The 21,372-nt window shown below is 43.9% G+C and overlaps 1 protein-coding gene and 1 long non-coding RNA gene across 2 annotated transcripts in view; both read right to left on the bottom strand.

The window, feature by feature from the left end:
• The window catches only part of LOC137096398 (uncharacterized), a 38,187-nt gene extending 22,493 nt beyond the window's left edge, over positions 1-15,694 (bottom strand). The window contains exons 1-2 of the long non-coding RNA XR_010909438.1: positions 15,497-15,694; positions 15,223-15,314 (exon numbers count right to left, since the gene is read on the bottom strand). This is a non-coding gene — a long non-coding RNA (uncharacterized lncRNA). The remainder of the gene's footprint in view (positions 1-15,222; positions 15,315-15,496) is intronic.
• A 1,642-nt stretch (positions 15,695-17,336) lies between these two features.
• On the bottom strand, positions 17,337-20,987 carry DUSP1 (dual specificity phosphatase 1). The gene is made up of 4 exons (XM_060765107.2): positions 20,356-20,987; positions 19,363-19,511; positions 18,917-19,136; positions 17,337-18,437 (listed from the first exon to the last, which is right to left on the bottom strand). Exons 1-4 carry the CDS (start codon positions 20,717-20,719, stop codon positions 18,073-18,075), a joined length of 1,098 nt encoding a protein of 365 aa, XP_060621090.1. The 5' UTR covers positions 20,720-20,987; the 3' UTR covers positions 17,337-18,072.
• Between the last annotated feature and the right edge of the window lie 385 nt (positions 20,988-21,372).

The raw sequence follows: 21,372 nt of genomic DNA, 5'->3' as shown, positions 1-21,372 counted from the left end.
GGGGCATGTATTAGAGCCCTTTCTCCCCACCCGCACATGTTTCACTTTTAGCCTGATATAATACCTATCTGTCAATCTTATCTTGATGTTTTTCCTCCCTAGCTAATTTGAAACTGAAAAGTTATGTGTTTCACATGAAAATATTTCCATAGCCTCCAGGAGGATCATTTCATACCAGGAATAGAGCAAACTGTAATTGGGATACAGCTGAGGCCAACTTAAAATAGCTCAGTGTGTAATCCTCAGTGCCATGAATCCATCCTGATGTCTGGAACAGATGGGTGGAACAGTCCCTCTACATGTGGGTCTGTCACACACACAATGCCATAAATGACCACAGTGCTCTCTGTTGCTCCAATTGGCCAGTGGCACATGGACAACAAAGTGGGAAGCTGTAACTTTGCCAGTTTAACTACCTACCTCCCTTCCTTATTCACCTCACCACACTCCACTAAAACAGCTCACATCACATTTTACATTCCAGGAGCTTCTGGAATGCATTAGTCCTGGATAAAAGTACAACAAACTCAGAAGTATAATCCTGACGTCAACCATCCCTGGAGTTTGGAAGCGAAGCTATAAACAGAAGGATGAAAGGAAGTTATAGAGACCATCTGCTTTAGCTTCCATGGACACATATTAGACACGCACAGACACAAAAGGTGATGGAGGTGACAGGGTTTGTTTCTCTGCCAAAGTGGCCACTCATTGCTAGAGAAGAGCAGAAACTACTAGAAAATAGTGCAGAAAATCTATTCCGATGTCCAGACTTCACTCCTGCCTTCCTCTGATCCCTTGGTAAGAAGGTACAGAGGAGGTACTGTTGAATCATCTTGTTCTTGTGCTCTCATCTGTTTTTCAGGGAAGAAACTCATTGAACAGTAAATCAGATATCTGGAACTGATTAATAATGTTTGTATGCTGAAAGTTTTTTAAGTGTTCTGCTAAAAACAATTTTGAGCTTGTCCCTCTTATTTTGAAAATCAAGCTTTTCCCCTCTTCTCCACCAATTGGCAGAACTACTATAGGATCAGTTACCTTGGAGGAAAACAGGCCAGTTATTAACAACAGATATTTATCAATATGTGTTTGATTTCATGTACACTATAACCTAACAGGAAGCACGCAACTTGCACAAGCCACTTGTTTTTGTAACTTCCTTTTTGTATGATGCCAAAATGATATGTACTAACTGTGGTCACAAATATATGCATGGGGAGATAGGTTTACATCCAGTTAACGAGCAATGTTTCAATGTATATTTAAGGTCCATACCCTTTTGCTTTCCTGTCCCAGTGGTTTTTAACTTTTGGCTCTCCAGAGATTTTGGACATTAATTTCCAGAATCCTCAAAGATTAAGGATTGTCCAGGATCACAAATTATGAAAATCAAGGTTCATAGCATTCTGGAGGGCCAAATAATATGGTCATGAAAGTTGGACACTGAAACTGGAAACTGATAGGAAGATCAACTCATTTTGAATATTGTGCTCAAAAAGAGTTCTATAGATTGCCAAAGTCTGCAAAAAAAGAGAAACACATGAATTCTAGACCAACTCAGTCCTGAATTTTCATTAGAAAACAAAATGCCTAAATTGAGGCTCTTGTACTTTGGACACATCATGAGGCAACATGATCTATTGGCAAAGACAATATATGGTAATGAATAAAATGGAAGCTGTCATCATGGCACCTTTCTGCAGTGGTGGGCTTGCAAGCTCCTGTGAGGCAAGATGATGATGATGATATAAAACTTATTTGTATTCCACCCTATCTCCCCGAGAGGATATGCTGATGGCAGCAGTGCTGTTGGTAGAGTCTCTCGTGTCACAAGGGTATTTTTGCTGAGGAGCCAAATTAAATGCACCAAAGACAACTGGGTAGCAACAGTATTAGGGGATGACATAAGCAGAGGATCTCTTGGAGACAACAGGAGTGTTAACGTTTGTTAGTACTGTGTAGAGCCAAAAGGAGGTTCAGTCATTGACATGCTCAGAGATGAAAGGAAAATCTTAAGTAGCACTACACATATTTTAGGAACATGGAATATGAAAAACATCAATTAGGGGTATTACACATTGGAAAACAAGAAATAAAAGTATGAACATTGCATTCCTTGGGATGACTGAGATAAAGTGGACAGAATCACATTTTTAAAAACAAATGGGGTGGCATTAATAGTGAGAAAAGATGTAGCTAAGGCAGTCAAGGGATAATATGCAGTCTGGTTGAATAATAAGACTTCAGGGGAAACTCATCAATATAACCATAATCCAGGTTTATGCTCCAACTACAGAAGCAGAAGAAGAATAAATCTTAATCTTTTGTTTTGGAGTTCAGGACAAAACTGATCACACATCTGTAATACAAAAGCAGAAAAAAGAGCAGAACCAAATATTGTAGAAGAACTTGGCCAGGATCAAAAAACTGAATTTTGCCAACAGTGTGTTCCTTGCAAACACATTTTCTTTTTCTTTTTCTTTTTTTAAAAAACCTCCACAAAGTGACTGTATACATGAATATCATCTGATGGTCAATGTCAATGCCAAATAAAATACATAATCATGAGCAGAAGATGAAGAAATTCCATTCTCTCTGCAAAAACAAGACCAGGAGCAAATTGTAGCACAGTCTACAAACTGTTGAAATCAAAAATTAGAGTAAATCTGAAGAACACTAAACCAAGCATCATGTAAAAATACAATCTGACATACAAAACATCAGTGTAGAATTAAAAGATAATTTAAAAAATAGATTTGCTCTATTAAGCTTGATTGATAGTAGCCAGAAGAAATCTGGAATGAAGCCAGGGACACTATCAGTGAAGGATGAAAAAGACACTGCCTGTAGCCAAAAAGAATGAGTTCTTAATAGATGACATTAAAAGAAAATGATCCTAATGTTTAACTAATATATTGTAGGCACCCCTCCACATTCACTGGGATTAGGGGCACAGGACCCTCACGAAACTGAAAAATTATAAATAAAGAGATTGTTCTTTTACCTGACTGAGGAACTGGAGATTTATTTCCTGAAATCTCCAGTTCCTCCAGCATGATTGGAAGAAATTGTTTAGATGAAATCTATGAATAATTACATCCACAAAAGTGAAAAACACAATAATGGAGGAATAACTATGTGGCTCCAGCACTTTAGCACTTTGGCTATGACTTCCGATTTTTAAAAAGTTCATAGACATTGGTGAAAATCTATTTGTGGAATGTAGCAGGAGACTGGATGTGACATGTAATCAGTAAGAGGGAGGGAAAGAGGACCAGTTCTCTTTCTTTAAAGGAGACTGAATGCCAACCTATTAGTATTGAAATAGAATTAAACCAAAAAAGAATTGGAAAGTCTCAGGCCCCTTCTCCACAACTGAATAAAATCCCACATTTTGAACTGGAATATATGTTCAAATGTGGGATAGTGTGGATATCCCAGTTCAAAGCAGATATTGTAGGCTTTTCTGCCTTGGTATTCTGGGTATAAGGCTGTGTGGAAGGGCCCTCAGTAATTCCTGGGATATTGTTACCCACCTGGAGTCACCCTTCATTATAAGTAAAATGTTCCAGGTCTTTCCATGGGTCTACTTTAAGTAGAAACACCATTAACATTGACCCATTAACTACAGTTTGGTATCATGTGTCTAAACTCTTCCTGCTCAATAGCTACTAACTAAAATTGTTAAAAGTACTTTTTTGGACCTCAAGTTCCAGAATGCTATAGCCAACATGGGAGACTGAACAAACTTTGCAACATCTGAGACAGCTGATTTAATTACGTGGGCTGTGAAATCCAAGAGGCACATTCTGTTTGTGAAGTACTCTACATATTAAGCAGAGAATCACAAAAAGTAGAAACCAGCTGTTTCTATTCTTTGTGATCCTTTTACAGTTGTTTTGAAATATATTTGACATTTCATTTGTTAGGAGATTTCGAAGTTTATTTCTGTCTTGGAGAGCTATGATATGAAATAATTCTACTTTAAACACATCTATATTATGTGTCCGCCAACTGAAAATATCACTTGAAAGTGAAAAAAAAAAATTTTAACAGAGGGACACATCTGTTATAATTAACGGCAAAGTTCTGTGTGTGTTCTGCCATGCCAAATGAAGCTTACTTCCAGGAAAGAAGGTCTAGGATTTCACCTTTTTACACTTTTGTCATCACAAAAGATAGAGACACCTTGGATCCCATAAAGAGTTATTTTACTGCTGCTAATGGAGTTTAAAATGTATTCTCCTTTGTCTTGTCCCCACATAGTCAAATAAAGGAGAGTGGCCTTTGTGTTCATTGAGACCTCGCCAAACTAACTGAATTACAATGTAGGGTTTGCCTATATCAGGGGTCCTCAAACTAAGGCCCAGGGGCTGGATACGGCCCTCCAAGATCATTTACCCGGCCCTCGCTTAGGGTCAACCTAAGTCTGAAACGACTTGAAAGCACACAACAATAACAATCCTATCTCATCAGCCAAAACCAGGCCCTCACGTCCCACTGAAATACCAATAAGTTTATATTTGTTAAAATTGTTCTTCATTTTAAATATTGTATTGTTTTAAGTGTGTGTGTGTGTTTTTTTTTTTACTACAAATAAGACATGAGCACTGTGCATAGGAATTCATTCGTGGTTTTTTTTTTCAGATTATAATCCTGCTCTCCAACAATTTGAGGGACTGTGACCTGGCCCTCTGCTTAAAAAGCTTGAGTTCCCCTGGCCTATATGGACTGAAAACATATGGCTAACCCACAAGACATTTGCTTGCTTGCTTGCTGCAAACAGTCAGGACACAGGCCCCTCCCCATGGCGAGCTGGGTCAAAGCCAATCCCTTTCTCTGCACTGTGCCTCTCTGGGGTATACACCTTAGTACCAGTTGGGTCAGAACACATCTGATTACAGCCTTTTCTTTATCAACAGCCTTTTCAAAGGGGAAAGCCCATCACTTTTCAGTTCCCCATTTTCCAGAAAGCGCACAGGGTTGCCTCTTAAACTAGGGAAATGCCATTATGAAATTAGTGACTATTGTGGTTATTTATGGTGGGGATTTTTACTTTGCTCTTCAAACACATTATTAAGGGGTTAGTTTTTAATGTGGACATATTGGGCTGCCTCGTGGCAAGCAGATCTTGGGAAAATTTGAGGACTATAGCTTCCTGAATCTCCTTGCTATTGAGTAGTGGGTACTATAGTCTCAAAAAGTAACACACTCAAGCTCTGAAAGTGAGCCATACCTTTACTTCATGTAGTCCATACCATTTACCCTGGTCGACAAAAACTTTCCAAGGCCTCAGACTGAGTGTGGGTCATCCATTAAGACAGGGCCCAAAATGTGTGAGTTCGCACACTTCTACCAGAGGCGTCCAAATGACGCCTCCTAGAAAATTGAATTAATTTAAGACAAAGCAGGAAATGCTGCTTTCTCCCAAATTAATTTGATGCCTGATAAGACTTGGATCTTTGATAAGATCCTGGTCTTTCCAGGTATAGGTCCAGTGTGGATTGGGACAGGGGACCCTGTCACGTGATCCCCGGGCCCAATTCACACAGCCCTCTCAGGTTTTTCAGGTTCTATGAACCTGGAAAACCCAGATGGCACCAACCCCTCACCAAAACCCCATAAGAATCCCATAAAAAATAAAACAACTTACCTGGCTGCCATTAAAGTACTTCTGGAGTCCTCCTGGCATGTAGAAATGACATGTCAGGAGATGGAGGAGGTGGGAGAGGGTGAGGATGAAAATCCTTCCTCTTCCTCCCCCCCCCCCCCCCCCCCCCCCGGTCTCCTGGTGCGTAATTTCTACATGTCAGGAGGACTTCAGAAGTACTTTTACGCCAGGCAGGTAAGTTGTTTTAATTTTAAAGGCTTCTTGGGGGGGGGGGGCTTCTGGGTGTCTGGGTGGCCTACCAGAAGGTACTGGGAGGGCATCTAAACACCCCTCCAGGAAAGCACAGGTTTTGGGGGAGGTGTATTGACTTAAATGAGTGCCCAAGCAGGTTTCTTAAACCCACTTCAGCATGCATTTAAGTGAAGTCTGGAAGCACCTTGAGGATACAATACACAGTATAGGAAATATACACATTACATAGAAATCATCAAATTGATACAATTTATTAAGGGGTTTAGAATTGCTAGAGTTTGTAGGGTACAGCTGCTGTTAGGTCTGTTCCTGATCCTCTCATGCTTTGGAATTTTGCAACTCCAGGCCTCCAAATAAGGTTTTTAATAAAATGGGGGGGGGGGGGGGACGACACATATATTTGCTTGTAGTCTCTTAATGAACTATAAATCATTCCGGGGGGGGGGGGGTATTGTTGCTCCATAACAATGTGACCATTTTAACTGGAGATGCCAAAGATGAAACAAGGAACCCTTTTTATACAAACATGTGCCCTGCTGCTGAGTTCATTAAGGATACCGAGGGAGAAGAAGAGTGCTTGATCACACATGTCAGATATCCTCTGTGACTGAAATTCTTTCTGACTGGCCACAAATGTAGTGGAAATACAGTGACCCCTTGGTATTTGCTGGGGTTTGGTTCCATGATCCCCCATGGATAGCAGAAATCATGGATGCTCAAGTCCCATTAAATACAATGGCATATTATAGTGGTGTGCCCCATATATAATAGCAAAATCGAGGTTTGGTTTTTGGATTATTTAAAAACATTTTCCTTTTTTTTCTTTCAATAATAAATGTTTATTGTATTTCTATTCATTTCATTACCAAAAACAAAACAAAAACACATCTCTACAATTCATATAATTACTTCTCCTTTCCCCCTGTTGAAAAATATTTTCAAGCTGTGGATAGTTGAATACAGTATCCATGGATACAGAGGGCTGATGATGCTCTAATTGTTGATATCACCAACAGTTAAGAATTGGGGGAAAAATAGCTTGGTCTTATGCCTGCTAAGCCATAACTGTGTTGAATAACTGGCTTCTCAAGTAAACAGTGATATGATTGTTTCCACCTTTGCCTGAGGGAAGGGTGGGGGGGTCCACAAAAGCTGGCTCACTTCTATGACTGTGATGTATTTTGCTTTCTGTGAATTGCTTGTGTGTCATAAGGAGTTAATGCTAGGTGCTTTACAAGGTGGATTCCAAGGTGCAACCGAGGTGTCGCAGTTTATAACACGGAAACATAAAACCAGAATGGGAAGGGGCCGTAAGTGTTGTCTGTTCCCACGCCCTGCCCCATAGGAATATATAAATAAAGTACTACTCCAAAAGTGGGTGTTTAAGCTCTACAGTTGTCCCTCCACATTTGCTGTATTGACTTTTGTGGATGTGATTATTCAAATTAAAATTGTTTCTCAGGGAATCTCTGAGTCCTCCAGTGTGACTCTATGACAAGAGAGAGTGTGACTCTCTCTTGTCAAACTCAAAGACCTAGTGATTTATAGAAAGAGCACATCTCTGGGAATCTCTAGGTCCTCAAGTACAAACATTAACCACAATAAGGCAGAAAGTCCTAGAAATTTGTAGAGAGGTGTTCTTTCAGGCTATAGAAATTGCAATTTCCTTTTTCCAGGTTTTTCACTTCATTTATTATTTATTTATTTATTTATTAGGAGCATTTCTATCCCGTCCTTCTCAAACTCTGAAGAACAACTCAGGATGGCTACCAACAGGCCCCATAAAAGCATAAAATACACTTAGCATACATTAAAACAATTGTAAATATATATTAAAATAGTTCGCCGTTTTGAGTCGTCTTCCAAATCAATCCATTGCCATCAATCCACTTTCATGGGGCCCCTGTGCATCAAACCCCAGCAAATGTGGAGGGCTGACTATATTCCAAGACCTCCAAAGAAGGAGAGCCCACCACTCTCTGAGGCACCCTGTTTTACTGTTTTTCCTAATGCTTCAGGTACATAGTTTGTTTGTTTTTTTAAAAAAACAGTGTCAAAATTGCCCTGCTGCTGTATGTCTCTGTGTGAAGCCTGTACGTGGACTACATGCCGGTATTTATAATGCTGCAATTCCTGGGTACCCATAGCGATCTATCCTTTCTTGAGGAAAGGTATAATGGATCTCTCTGCATGAATAAACCATAGCGTGCTCATTCACACCCAGATTTCATTTTTTCAGCCCCTCCTCTCTGACAGTGACTACTGTGCTTATTGTTCAGTCTGCTTGTATTTGTACAATGGCATGGCAACCAGCACATCCAGAAGCCAGTTCCTGTCAACGCCGAATGGGCCTTTTTTTTTTTCTCAACCACTTCTTCGTGACAAACTGTGTTGTCAGCAACAGGAAGTGATGTGATTGCCTTCTTCACAAAAGGGAAACTCCTAGTGGTTTCCATGGGAATATAGGCGACTGTGTAATTACAGACTTATATAATCTTAAAGTTATATACACACATATGAGGGGAAGCAGCAACAGTATGAAAACTTTAACTCAAAGAGGATTTTGAACAACCTGATCGATGAAAAAGTATGTTCAATAAAGAACAGGCTGGGATATCAACATTGTAGATTTAGATCAAAACAGTGTCCAGGCATAGCAGGAGTGGGTACATCTTAGCTCTCCATAGAATCATAGACGCTAGAGACCTTGTGGGCCATCCAGTCCAACTCCCTGCCAAGAAGCAGGAAATTTGCATTCAAAGCACCCCTGACAGATGGCCATCCAGCCTCTGTTTAAAAGCCTCCAAAGAAGGAGCCTCCACCACATTTCAGGGCAGAGAGATCCACTGCTGAACAGCTCTCACAGTTAGGAAGTTCTTCCTCCTATTGGTGGGTGACAACTGTCACTCCACCAGCAGTGCAGTGCAACAATAACTGGAAAGTACCACAAGCAGATCAGTCCATGCAATTAGCCCTACGTATCCACAGATTTTGCATTCAGAGATGTCACTATCTGGGGCTTAGTGATTTTAAATCTAAAAAGCAAACCTTGATGTTACAATTTTACATAAGGGATGCCATGTTACAACACCATTGTACGTAAAGGGACTTGAGCTTCCAGGGATTTTGGTGAACCAAATCCCAGTGGATAGCAAGGACCCACAGTAGTGGTGTGTATGTTAGAGAAAAAGACTAAATGTATACTGTTTCTCTAGCAGAAAAAGTTTTGGAGCCCCTATAGCCATGGAAAAAGAGCTCTGCTCAAAATAACCTTGGCTTCCTCCCCTATAATAAATCACTCTACACAAATAACTGTAACCTCTTCCAAAATAACTCTCCAGCCTTGTGCCTCAAACAGCGCAAGTTGCAACCAGCTGGAATGGCTTTGCTTGGGAAGATCAACTGTGCCCCAAGCAGTTCATTTGGGCTCTTTTTATTTATTTATTTATTTATTTCATTCACTTATACCCCGCCCTTCTCACCCCGGGGGGGACTCAGGGCGGCTTACAGGGGAGGGCACAATTAGATGCCCGAACACATAACAAGTAATACAAAAAATAACAATTCAACACTTAAATTAAAACATCAGTACATAGTAAAATCCTAAAACCTAAAACAATCTCATGTCAGGGTCCATATATCAGAGTCCATTAGTCCGTTCTACTCCGTTTGTCTTTGTCTATTCCCAGGTCCTTGAGTTAATTGACAGAGTGACCAAAAGCTTGGTCCCACATCCAGGTCTTTAGTTTTTTCCTAAATGTTAGGAGGGAGGTCGCCGATCTAATCTCCCCGGGGAGTGCGTTCCACAGGCGGGGGGCCGCCACTGAGAAGGCCCTGCTCCTCGTCCCCGCCAGCCTCGCTTGAGAGACTGGCGGGGTCGAGAGCAGGGCCTCCCCAGAAGATCTTAAACTTCGAGGTGGGATGTAGAGGGAGATCCGTTCGGACAAATACACTGGGCCGGAACCGTATAGGGTTTTATAGGTCAAGACCAGCACTTTAAATTCTGCTCGGAATTGGATTGGCAGCCAGTGGAGCTGACGCAACAGAGGGGTGGTGTGCTCCCTGTACGTCGCTCCGGTGAGCAACCTGGCTGCTTCTCGCTGGACTAGTTGTAGTTTCCGAGCAGTCTTTAAAGGCAACCCCACGTAGAGTGCGTTGCAGTAATCCAGCCGGGATGTGACAAGAGCGTGGACCACCGTGGCCAGATCTGACTTCCCAAGGTACGGGCGCAGCTGGCGCACAAGTTTTAATTGTGCGAAAGCTCTCCCGGCCACCGCTGAGACCTGGGGTTCCAGGCTCAGCGGTGAGTCCAGGATCACTCCCAAGCTGCGAACCTGCGTCTTCAGGGGGAGTGTAACCCCGTCTAACACAGGCTGTAACCCTATACCCTGTTCGGCCTTCCGACTGACCAGTAGGACCTCTGTCTTGTCTGGATTCAATTTCAATTTGTTAGCTCTCATCCAGTCCGATACAGCGGCTAAACACCGGTTCAAGGTCTGGACAGCCTCCTTGGTGACAGGTGAGAAGGAGTGACAGATTTGGACGTCATCTGCATAGAGAAAGCATCTTAGTCCGAAACTCCGAATGATCTCTCCCAACGGCTTCATGTAGATGTTAAATAACATCGGGGACAAGATTGAACCCTGTGGGACTCCACACAACAACGGTTGTGGGGCCGAACAGGTGTCACCCAATAACACCTTCTGGGTCCGTCCCTCAAGGAAGGATCGGAGCCACCGCAAAGCATTGCCTCCGAGCCCCATGTCCATGAGGCGGCCCAGAAGGATACCGTGATCGACGGTATCGAAGGCCGCTGAGAGGTCCAGCAGAACCAACAGGGACACACTCCCCCTGTCTAGTTCCCTGCGCAGATCATCTACCAAGGCGACCAAGGCTGTCTCAGTTCCATGTCCCGGCCTAAAGCCAGACTGTGCCGGATCAAGATAATCAGTGTCTACCAGAAACCCCTGGAGTTGTGTTGCCACCACACGTTCCATGACTTTGCCCAAGTAGGGGAGATTGGAAACTGGCCGATAGTTGTCAAATTGAGTGGGATCCAGTGATGGTTTCTTCAACAGCGGTTTTATAATAGCTTGCTTTAAGCTCGCTGGAAACTCTCCTTTCTGTAAGGAGGTATTAACCATCACCTTCACCCACCCTGCCAAACCCCCTCTGGCTTCCTTGATCAGCCAGGAAGGACAGGGGTCTAGGATGCATGTGGTGGGTCGCACCTCTCCAAGGATCCTGTCCACATCCTCAAGCTGAACCAATTGAAATGAATCCAACAAAACCGGACAAGCAGATGCTCTCGTCACATCCCCAGAGACTGCCGTTAACATGACGTCGAAGCCAGACCGAATCCGCTCAATTTTATCCGCGAAGGATCGAGCAAATGCTTCACAGCGAGCCACCGAGTTATCCGGGGCCTCGCTTTTCGGCGGATTTAACAGGCCCCTGACAACTCGGAAAAGCTCAGCTGGACGATTCTTCGCTGATGCAATATTGGCTGTGATGAATGTTTTCTGAGCTGCCTCTATTGCCACACCGTAGGACCTTAAAAAGGCATTCAGGTGTGTTTGAGCTAGATTGGTGGGATTCTGGCGCCACACGCACTCTAGCCTCCTCTTCTTTCGCTTCATTGCTGCCAGCTCCTCAGTAAACCAAGAAGCTGGTTTAGCTCGGTTACTCGAGAGGGGGCGTTCCGGAGCGATAGTGTCAATTGCCCTGGTCAACTCCCTATTCCAGCCAGAGACCAGAGCATCGACAGTATCGCTAGCCAAGGAGGTGGAAAAATCCCCAAGAGCCATCAGGAAACCATTTGGATCCATCAGTCTCCTGGGGCGGACCATTCTAATGGGTCCACCACCCCTGCGAAGGTTAGAAGGCACAGTTAGTCTAAAACTGATCAGGTGGTGATCGGTCCATGGCAAAGGGGCGATGGTCGGCTCCTCCATTCCGTCACCCTCATCCCATCCTTGGGTAAAGACCAAATCCAAGGTGTGTCCGGCACTATGGGTGGGACCAGATATTAACTGGGACAGGCCCATGGTTGCCATGGAGGCCATAAAGTCCTGAGCCGCTCCGGAAAGAGAGGCCTCGGCATGGATGTTGAAGTCTCCCAGGACCAAAAGCCGTTGGGAGTTCAACACCATGTCCGAGACCACTCCCGCTAGCTCAGGTAGGGAGACTGTAGTGCAGCGGGGTGGACGGTACACTACTAGAATCCCTATCCTGTCCCGGTCACCTATCCTATAGCCGGCACATTCAAAAGATGATTGTGGGATGGGACACCTGATCAGTGGAATAAAGTCCTTATAGACCACTGCGACTCCGCCTCCCCGCCCTCCAAGCCTTGGTTGGTGCTGCACGGAATAACCTGGTGGACAGAGTTGGGAGAGATTAACCCCTCCCCCCTTGTCCAACCAGGTTTCCGTTATACAAGCCAGGTCGGCTCGTTCTTCTTGGATTAGGTCTTGAATGATGGCAGTTTTACCGTTTACCGACCTGGCATTAAACAGCACCACCTTTAGCTTGGAGGGGCCACCGTCTTGGCACCTCAGCTGTATTTTGTCGGGAGTAGATTTTGAAATTGCCAATCTATTTTTGTTACTTTCGGGCCGAATAGTAGTGTCTATTTTTGGAATTGCCAATGTCCTATTAAAGATTTTGGGCCGAATTTGCTCTTGTCTTTGATTTCTAGCATCTTTAGAGATAGCCAATTTATTACTATAAATTTTGGGCCGAATTGGAAGTTTTATTCTCCCTTTCCCGTATCTCCCTCTACCAGTCACCACCTCTATGGCGGCTCCCCCACCCGCGGTCCCTTCCCCCCCGGGGATGTTCCCTCCGTCTCCAGTAGCTGTGGTCTCATAAATAAGCACATGTTTACCATTATTGTTATCTGTCTCTGGATCCCGGTGATCCCATCCCTTAATGCTGACCATTCTCTCTAGTATATCGAGGGTTATAAAGTGCACTCGTGCTAAAGCTGATATAAAGTGCACTCGTGCTAAGCCGATATAAAGTGCACTTGTGCTATGATTGTTATAAAGTGCACTTGTATTAGAGATTGGAGGGATATCAGTAGCAGCAAGGCAGGGCACGCATTGACTTAGGATAACAATAATATATCGATGTTAACGATAAATATGCTTACTCCAATAGTGTGGGAATGTGAGACACCTGCTTAGATCCCTGCCAGGTTGTGCGTTCTAGTCTCCTGTGGAATATACATAAGTTTTTGCAACCTGTAGTGGACTGGAATTCCTTTGGAGATGCAATTAAACTGGTGGTGAGATCTTTTTTAAAAAAAAACCCAGATAAGATTGTGGGTGCCAAGGTTGTATTTTTCCACTGTGTGAGCTTTGATCTGCAACTTTTTGTCCAAACAAAAATATCTATTACATAAGAAGCATGGGGGAAGGGGTACAGCTGGAAAGGAAACAATACTGTGAACGAATAAACCCCACAGTGGACTTTTTCTTTTTCCTCCCTAATTTATTTATTTTCCACTTTTGAAACTGATTTCCCAAAGACGGTTATCTTAAAAGAAACATGTATCAACAACTTTCAATACTAAAAAGCAAACAAAGCATTCAAATACATAACAGCACGAAAAATAAGCAAACCACGGTAAAAACACCGATAGGGAAGTTCACCCAGGGACAATGTAGAGAAATGGGCATAGAAACGTAGAGTCTAAACAGTGGGGCCACCCTAGCAGGGGGTAGCCATTGGATTTAAGCCAAAGCCCAGCAATCTAAAGAGGGACATTAACACATCTAGATATGAGAATAGGATATAGAAAAGTTAACCTGTTATTACTATGTCCAAATGATCTGGTATATACACTGAGTGTTAAGGACTTTTATTTTGTTTCATGCTGTTTCTTGGTTTTTGGTGCCACGTACTATGAAAATCAGAATATTTGGAAATGTTTATGCACAAAGCGTTTTAACTGCAGACATAATTTCCACAAGAAATCAGATTTACCCAGTGAACAATAACAGAAGAATATCTCAACTATCTTTTCCCCACATATATAAAAAGATTTAACGAGTGTTAACACATCACTTCAGACTGAGTTTTTGAGGTAATGATGAGTAATTTTCAGATGTTCTCCTAATTCTGTCTATATGTGCTATCTACAATGGTTTGCGAAGGCAGAAGAAAGCAGCATTTGAGGAACCTGAATTTGAAGTCATAGGGATAAAATGGCTGGCTATTTTTTGAGGTTTTTGTCATGTAATGACATTTACCAGAGATCTTGGGTGGATCACAGACATACTCTCATGATAAGGTCACTTACCTAATTTATTTATCGTATCAGAAGCAAATCAAGAGTACAGTTGTAATGAATTTGAAAAACACAAAGTTTAAAAAACTTGGCATTATATTAACCAGAAGCAGCTCACCTAATGATTAACATTTGTTTCATGTCAAGTTCTAAATTAGTTAAATTCTCACTGCCTGATCTCAGCAAAGTCATTATTGTTTAACTCAGGCCCCTTCCACATAGCTGAATAAAATGTCACATTTTCTGCTTTGAACTGGAATATATAGCAGTATGGACTCAAACACAAAACTCAAACACAAGGGAACTCTAGACAAGAAACAATCAGGAACACCTAATCACCTCTCAACAAATGAATTTCCCAGGCAGTAACAAGCCATACCTGCCAGGCCATCAAATGCTAATCAAGGTGGCCAATTGAAATATTCACACCTAGCTCCAGCAGACAAGAGTTCTTTCTCCCACCCTGCACCTTCCACAGATATGTAAAACCAATTTTCCTAGTTTCCAACTGACCTCACAACCTCTAAGGATGCCTGCCATAAGTGCAGGTGAAACGTAAGGAGAGAATGCTTCTAGAACATGGCCATACAGACCGAAAAACCTACAACAACCCAGTGTGGATTCAGATAACCCAGTTCAAAGCAGATATTGTGGGATTTTCTGCCTTGATATTCTGGGTCATATGGCTGTGTAGAAGGGCCCTCAGTTGCTCGTCTGTTAAATGGAAATTATCTAAAACACATTCTGATACAGATAAAGATTAATAGATAACATTATCATGGGCATATTGGGTGTGATTATATGCAGCTGTGCAAATATCATTACTAAGTGTTACTTAAGTAGATCAATCCAGTGATATCAGCTAGATCCCAGGATGGGTCTGCATTGTATTATCCAATATATAGAACCATATGTACCAAAGTAACTCAATGACATGGTTCAAATACTTAAAATGTTCTTGGGGAATTATTAATATCAGTTACAAAAATCTTCTGTGATTTCAAGACAAATCACCATCACTTGCCACCTCATCCATGAAATGGAAATAACAGAACTGACTTACTTGATGCAATGAGGTGCGTTTTCAGCCAGACCGTCTTTCACTTTTGGTCTTTCTTGATTTCTGCCTTCTGCAGTCCCCCATGATCCCACAAGCTAGAAAAAGAATATGTTGAAACCATTACCTATTTGTGGACAGCACCAGTGTTGGGGACAGATATCATCAGGGAAGGGGTGACATTTGGTAGAAAATTATAATAGCCTTTGTGCAAATATAGGCCTAGACAGTAGCTTTGCTTTCTAAAAAGAGTAGCCAGGTTAAATACACTTATTCCTACCAGTGCTTAGGAAAACTCCTGTCTTGAATGGCATGTCCCAGAACTCCCCAGCCAAGAAGAATTCATAGAAGCGAGGAGTTTCTGGTAGCTAGTCCAAAAATAAAACATTTCCACATTTAGGTTCCCAAGGTCCAGCTTGCATCTGTTTCCTCTCCTTCTCGTGCTTCCGTTTCATTAGAACTAGAGCCTTAGGCTGGGAAATAGAGAATAAAGTGATATGGTTTACCAGTTGACATAATGACAAGTTTTTAACTTTGATTGTAGTTTAAAAAAAAATACATTATAACTGTATTCTGAATTTGAATAAATAAATAGTGCCCTATGCAATCCCTCCCTACGCTGGATCAGAGGACTTGCTTGATTACACGGTCATATTCATCCTTCTCCAATAACCAAGATTTTAGCTAGTCTTCACATGGTTAAAATCTACAAGGTTCTAACAGAACAAAATGCAAGCTTCTTTCTACCATATGAAGCATTCTTATTTGCTCTCATTCATTAAGATGTATTTAGCAAATGTCGTAAGTGTGTCTGGGTGCTTTCTTACAGTGCATTGTAGCTGACCAGACCCTTACTCCAGAGCTGTTGGAAAACAGAAGGCTGTGTGCCCTTTGCTGCACTCCACATTCCTCCATTTTCGTCTGTTGATGTTTGTCTTTCCCAAGTGTATTCTAATTGATCTCATAATGTAGATCACTCTTTCTGCTAGGTGTCTTAGATCCAGTGCATGGACGTGCTTTCCCTACTGTTTTCCCCACCCAGATGTTTCAACCAATATTCAACTTGCTTTGTGTTGCAAACGTTGCTGAACATACTGAGGCAGAAGGGGTTTTAATGCATTGTTGAAGGATTTCATGGCTGGAATCACTGGGTTGTTGTAGGCTTTTCAGGCTGTATGCCCATGTTCTAGAAGCATTCTCTCCTGGTGTTTTGCTTGCACCTATGGCAGGCATCTTCAGAGGTTGTGATACCTCACAACCTCTAAGGATGCCCACTATAGATGCAGGTGAAATGTCAGGAGAGGATGCTTCTAGAACATAGCCATACAACTCAAAAAACCTACAACAACCCAGAAGAGGTTTTACCTTCTCACTGCCATAACCATTTGCACAAGTATTTGGGAGAGGAGAAAATTATGTTTCTGCACCACCTTAGGATTGTTTTAGGTATCTAAATTATTGGAGCCCCCAGTGGCGCAGCAGGTTAAACTGCTGAGCTGCTGAACTTGCTGACTGCAAAGTCAGCAATACGAATCCAGGGAGTGGGGTGAGCTCCTGCTGTCAGCTCCAGCTTTTGCCAACCTAGCAGCTCGAAAACATGTAAATGTAAGTAGATCAATAGGTACTGCTTTGGCAGAATGCTAACAGCGCTCCATGCAGTCATGTTGGCCAGATGACCTTGGAGGTGTCTACGAATAATGCCAGTTCTTTGGCTTAGAAATGGGAGATGAGCGCTCCTCCCTCAGAATTGGAGACAACTACACTTAATGTCAAGGGGAAACCTTAACCTTTATCTAACTTAGCATTGATTTGATATCCAGTTTCCCTTATCCATGCTCCAAAAATACCCCCTCCCAGAAGTGTTTGTGGGCCTCTCCAGGTCCTCCAGTTCAATTCTATGGTATGCTTCCAGACCAGGTACAGCTAAAGTATAGGGTTTGTATTTATCCATGATTTCAGGTATCCACAAGGGGAAGTACTATATAAATATGCACACTCTAATGAGAACTACAGATATGGATTGTGCCAGATACTATATAGGAGATGTTTGCTTTTTCAGTGTGTGATTGCAATTTCTCAGGAGAAAAAAAGTGTGGGAGAGAAACATTGAAAGGAATGAATTATTCTTCAATAGAAATGTCATAATTTATTCAGTTTGTATAAAAAGTCATAATCATAACAAAACCCATATCTTCTCTTTTAGAAGAAATATATTATTTCACATCATAAATAAAATCTGCAAACATACAACTGTTGGCAACCAAGACACAAATGCCTCGTTGTGCTTTCAATGTCAGTGCTTCAGAAACAGTTTAAGATGCATTTACAGGTGTACAGTACCCAAAAAATACTGAGGTATATTTGTTTCTTAAAGAAGAAAATGAAACTTCAGACTTGAAAAGGCAGAACACACAATGGAAACTACACGGTTTAAAAAATAAATAAATACCAACGCTTCTTTACACACAGGGACAGAGTCACTGTTACTGTAGCCTAGCACACCAGGCGATGAGAATACTGTCGGATTTGCTACTGAAACAGACTGACAGACAGGAAACTGTTAATGAGGAATATTTCAGGAGTAGAAAGCATTGTCCTGTGAGCTTTGTCTCCTTTGTAGGCATCCATACATTGGTCAAAAACACTGTGTCCCTCAGCAGGATCATCTAGCAGAAAGACGCTCGCTTTCTAGAGTCAGATAGGCTGAGCTGTGCTGGTAACTCTATATTGCTCTGTAGCTGCAGTGAGAGAAACCTCCTGCAAGCTAATCCATCTGCTCTCACAGCTATTGCACGCCTCAGGTAACAGCAAGAGAGTCAAAGTCTTTGTGCAGCGAACCAGCCTGCGCCTACCCTTTCAGCAGCTGGGAGAGGTGGTGATGGGACTCTGAAGGTAGCTTAGTGCACTGGTGGAAGTGTGGACAGGGATGGAGACTGGGAAATTGAATACAGTCGTGGTGCCTCTGTCCAAGGCAGACATGGCAGGGCTTCCTGCTTCCGCAGAGCAATTTGGAGCCAGGACCTGGGACTCAAACTGCAGTAACTGCCCCATGAAGCTGAAGTTGGGAGAGATGATGCTTCTCCTCTGCTTCACAAACTCAAAGGCTTCGTCCAGCTTGACGCGATTGGTCCTCATAAGGTAAGCAAGACAGATGGTTGCAGAGCGGGAAATGCCGGCTTGGCAGTGAACGAACACTCGCCCACCATCATTTTTAACAGAGTCTGAAACCAATGAGTTAAAAAATCACTGTTAGCAAGCACTTTCTTATCAAGCTTTTGTAAAAACTACATTTCACTTCGTGTGCTAAAGTGGGGTTATTTCCTAATTGTATAAGGTAGCAAGCCACTTGGCTGGGAGCAGAAACTGATGCAAAATAGGATGCAGATGCTTCATCTCTCATTGAAGATGATGGCCCCTGCTCTTACTAGTTATCAATATGCACTGAAAAATTAACATTTTGTCAGCATAATAGCCAGTGCATATTATACTCAAACATACTGAGATTCAATGTCCCTCTTTATAAATGCTGTTATCTGAGGGAGGCATAAGCTCCAACATGGCTTATTTTACATGCTGCTGTTCTGAAACCTCTAAAGAGATACCCTTCAACTCAGCTATAAAGGTGTCTGGAGCTCTCTATTACACCGATTTCTTAACCTCCAATCTGCATATGCTGCAGGGAGAGAGAAACGTCCTTTACCTATGAAATCGATGGCTTCATTAAACCAGCAGCTGATGTCGGCTTTGTGGCTGTCCTCCACGGGGATGCTTTTGTACTGATAGTGCCCTTCAAAATGGTTCGGGCAGTTGGCGGAAACATTGATCAAGGCTGTGATCCCCAAAGCATCCAGCATGTCTTTCCTGGACGCATGATAGGCACTGCCCAAATACAGGAAAGGCAGGATTTCCACAGGGCCACCCTGAAATAGAAGAGAGAAGAACACAATCCGTTAATCCTCTCCGGTGAAAGATAGCGTCACCTCTACACAGTCTCCACACAACTGCTCCCTTTTGAAATCGAGAATTCGTTGCATTTTCAATGTCACTGCTTCCCAAGCAGAGCGGTTTTTTCCACCCGTGTCCCAGTTTCAGGGCAGGGGGAGAGGGAGAGAAAAGGAAACATCCCTAGATTGTTTTCCAACTGACCTGGTCATACAGTGGGGTCCCGCAGGAGTTGCAGTTGGAATCGGCGCTGCCGGGTGCGTTGCTGGAGCTGAGTGGCAGCGTCAGACCCTTGGGAGCCGAGGGCTTTGTGCACAGTTCGGGGCAGAGGGAGGAAAAGGCATCATATCCGCCTACAGAAGGGGAGAGAGAGGGAGAAAAGGACGGTTATTATTTTCAGGGGCTGCTTTGAGAATGAGGGAAATTCTTTATTATCACAGACAAGTTACAAAGAGCGTGTTCTCACTCTCCCAACTGGTCCCTTTCTGGGTGGCACTTACTTCCCTCAAGCAAAGATTATTTTCTTTCATATTCTTGCCCAACTTTTGTTCCTTGTGGGCTAAATCTCTAGTCAGCTGGTCTCTTTGGGTGGCACTCATTTCCCCCAAGAAAAGATGGTTCATCTTCATTCCTAACTTTTGTTCCTCTGGAGCCAAATTTCTAGCCAGCTGATCCCTTTGGGTGGCACAATTTCCCCCCAACGATATTTGTGCCTAACTTGGTTCCTGGTGGGCTAAATCTCTAGTCAGCTGATCCCTTTGGGTGGCACTCATTTCCCCCAAGAAAAGATGGTTAATATTCTTGCCTCACTTCCTGGTGAGTTAAATTTTAGCCAGCGGATCCCTTTGGATTGCACAAATACGTATAGACTGTTTTCTTTCATGTTTGTGCTTAACTTTTGTTCCTTCTGGGCTAGATCTCTAGCCAGCGAGTCCCTTTGGGTGGCACTTCTATCCCCCAAGCATGTTAAAGATGGTTAACATGCTTGCCTAACTTGGTGGGCTAAATCTTTAACTAGCGGGTCCCTTTGGGTGGCACAAATTCCCCGAAAGGAAAGCCTGTTTTCTTTCCTATTTTTGCCTAACTTGTTTCCTCCTGGGCTAAATTTTCCCATGGGATAGACTCCTTCCCCCTTCTTGCCTAAGTGCCGACCCCCCCCCCCACCTCAATTCCCCGTTGCGTGGCGTGTCGCCTCACCTTTGAGGAAGGCGAGGCGGGCCTGGCGGGCCTCCCTGGCGAGGGCGTGGAGGGCGAGGAGGAGGGTGCTGTCCCGCTTGGGCGCTTCCAGGTCGGCGCTGCGCTCGTCGAGGAGGACGACGGCGCGGTAGCGTCCCTGCCGGAGCCGGGCGCGGGCCTCCTCGTTGGGCAGGAGGTGCTCGAGGCCCACGGCGCCCTTGGCCCGGCGGCGCACGATGGAGCTGAGCCGCACGTTGCACGAGCCCACCACGTGCGAGGCGTTGAAGGCCAGGAAGGAGCGGCAGTCCAGCACCAGCGCCGCCCCCGACTCCAGCAGCTCGCGCAGCGTCTCGCACTCCACGGCGCACACCTGCATGTTGACCATCGCCAGCGCCTCCGGAACACGGCCGAGAAGGAGCTCCAAGGGAGGGACGGACGTCTTCCCTCTCTCTCTCTCTCTCTCTCTCTCTCTCTTTCAGGGACTCCTTTGGAATCCCAGGCGCGCCTCTCTCTCTCTCTCTTGGTCTCCTTCTTCTTGCTTTCTCAATGAGCGGCTAGTCCTGGTGCGTAGATGACAAGTTCCGAGCTGAGTTCAGTCTTTTCCTCGCAGCCTTTGCTTCAGCGGCTGAGCTTTCCTTGCTGCTTGGGAGCGCGAGGACGGCAGCTTTTATACTTTCTGAGCGCGCAGCCTCGGCTTTGTCCCCGCCCCCTCCTCCCGCCCTCTGTGCCTTCTTTTTTTGTTATTTGTGAATGGGGCCGGAGGAGGTCACGTGACAACCTCTCCGCGAAGACGTCACTTGGCCGGTAGCCAGGCGGACACTCCCCGCCCCGGGAGCGCGCTCGCGTCATCGCTCGAAAAGCGAAGTCACCCCGGAGCCGCAAAAGCCCCGAGGAAGGAAGAAGGGAAGGAAGGAAGGAAGGGCCCGCCCCTCCTCGGCCTCCTTCGGGAGCTCTTCGCCCAGCAGGGGCGCCACTGGCCGTAGCCCAGCCCAGCCTTTTCGGAGGGCCAGGAAAGGGCACGCGAAGCCCCGCAGCGAT

This window comes from Anolis sagrei, chromosome 2 (assembly GCF_037176765.1).
Source record: "Anolis sagrei isolate rAnoSag1 chromosome 2, rAnoSag1.mat, whole genome shotgun sequence".
Taxonomy (NCBI): domain Eukaryota; kingdom Metazoa; phylum Chordata; class Lepidosauria; order Squamata; family Dactyloidae; genus Anolis; species Anolis sagrei.
Note: the sequence above shows the minus strand (reverse complement) of the source record. Positions and strands in the feature narration are given on the sequence as shown.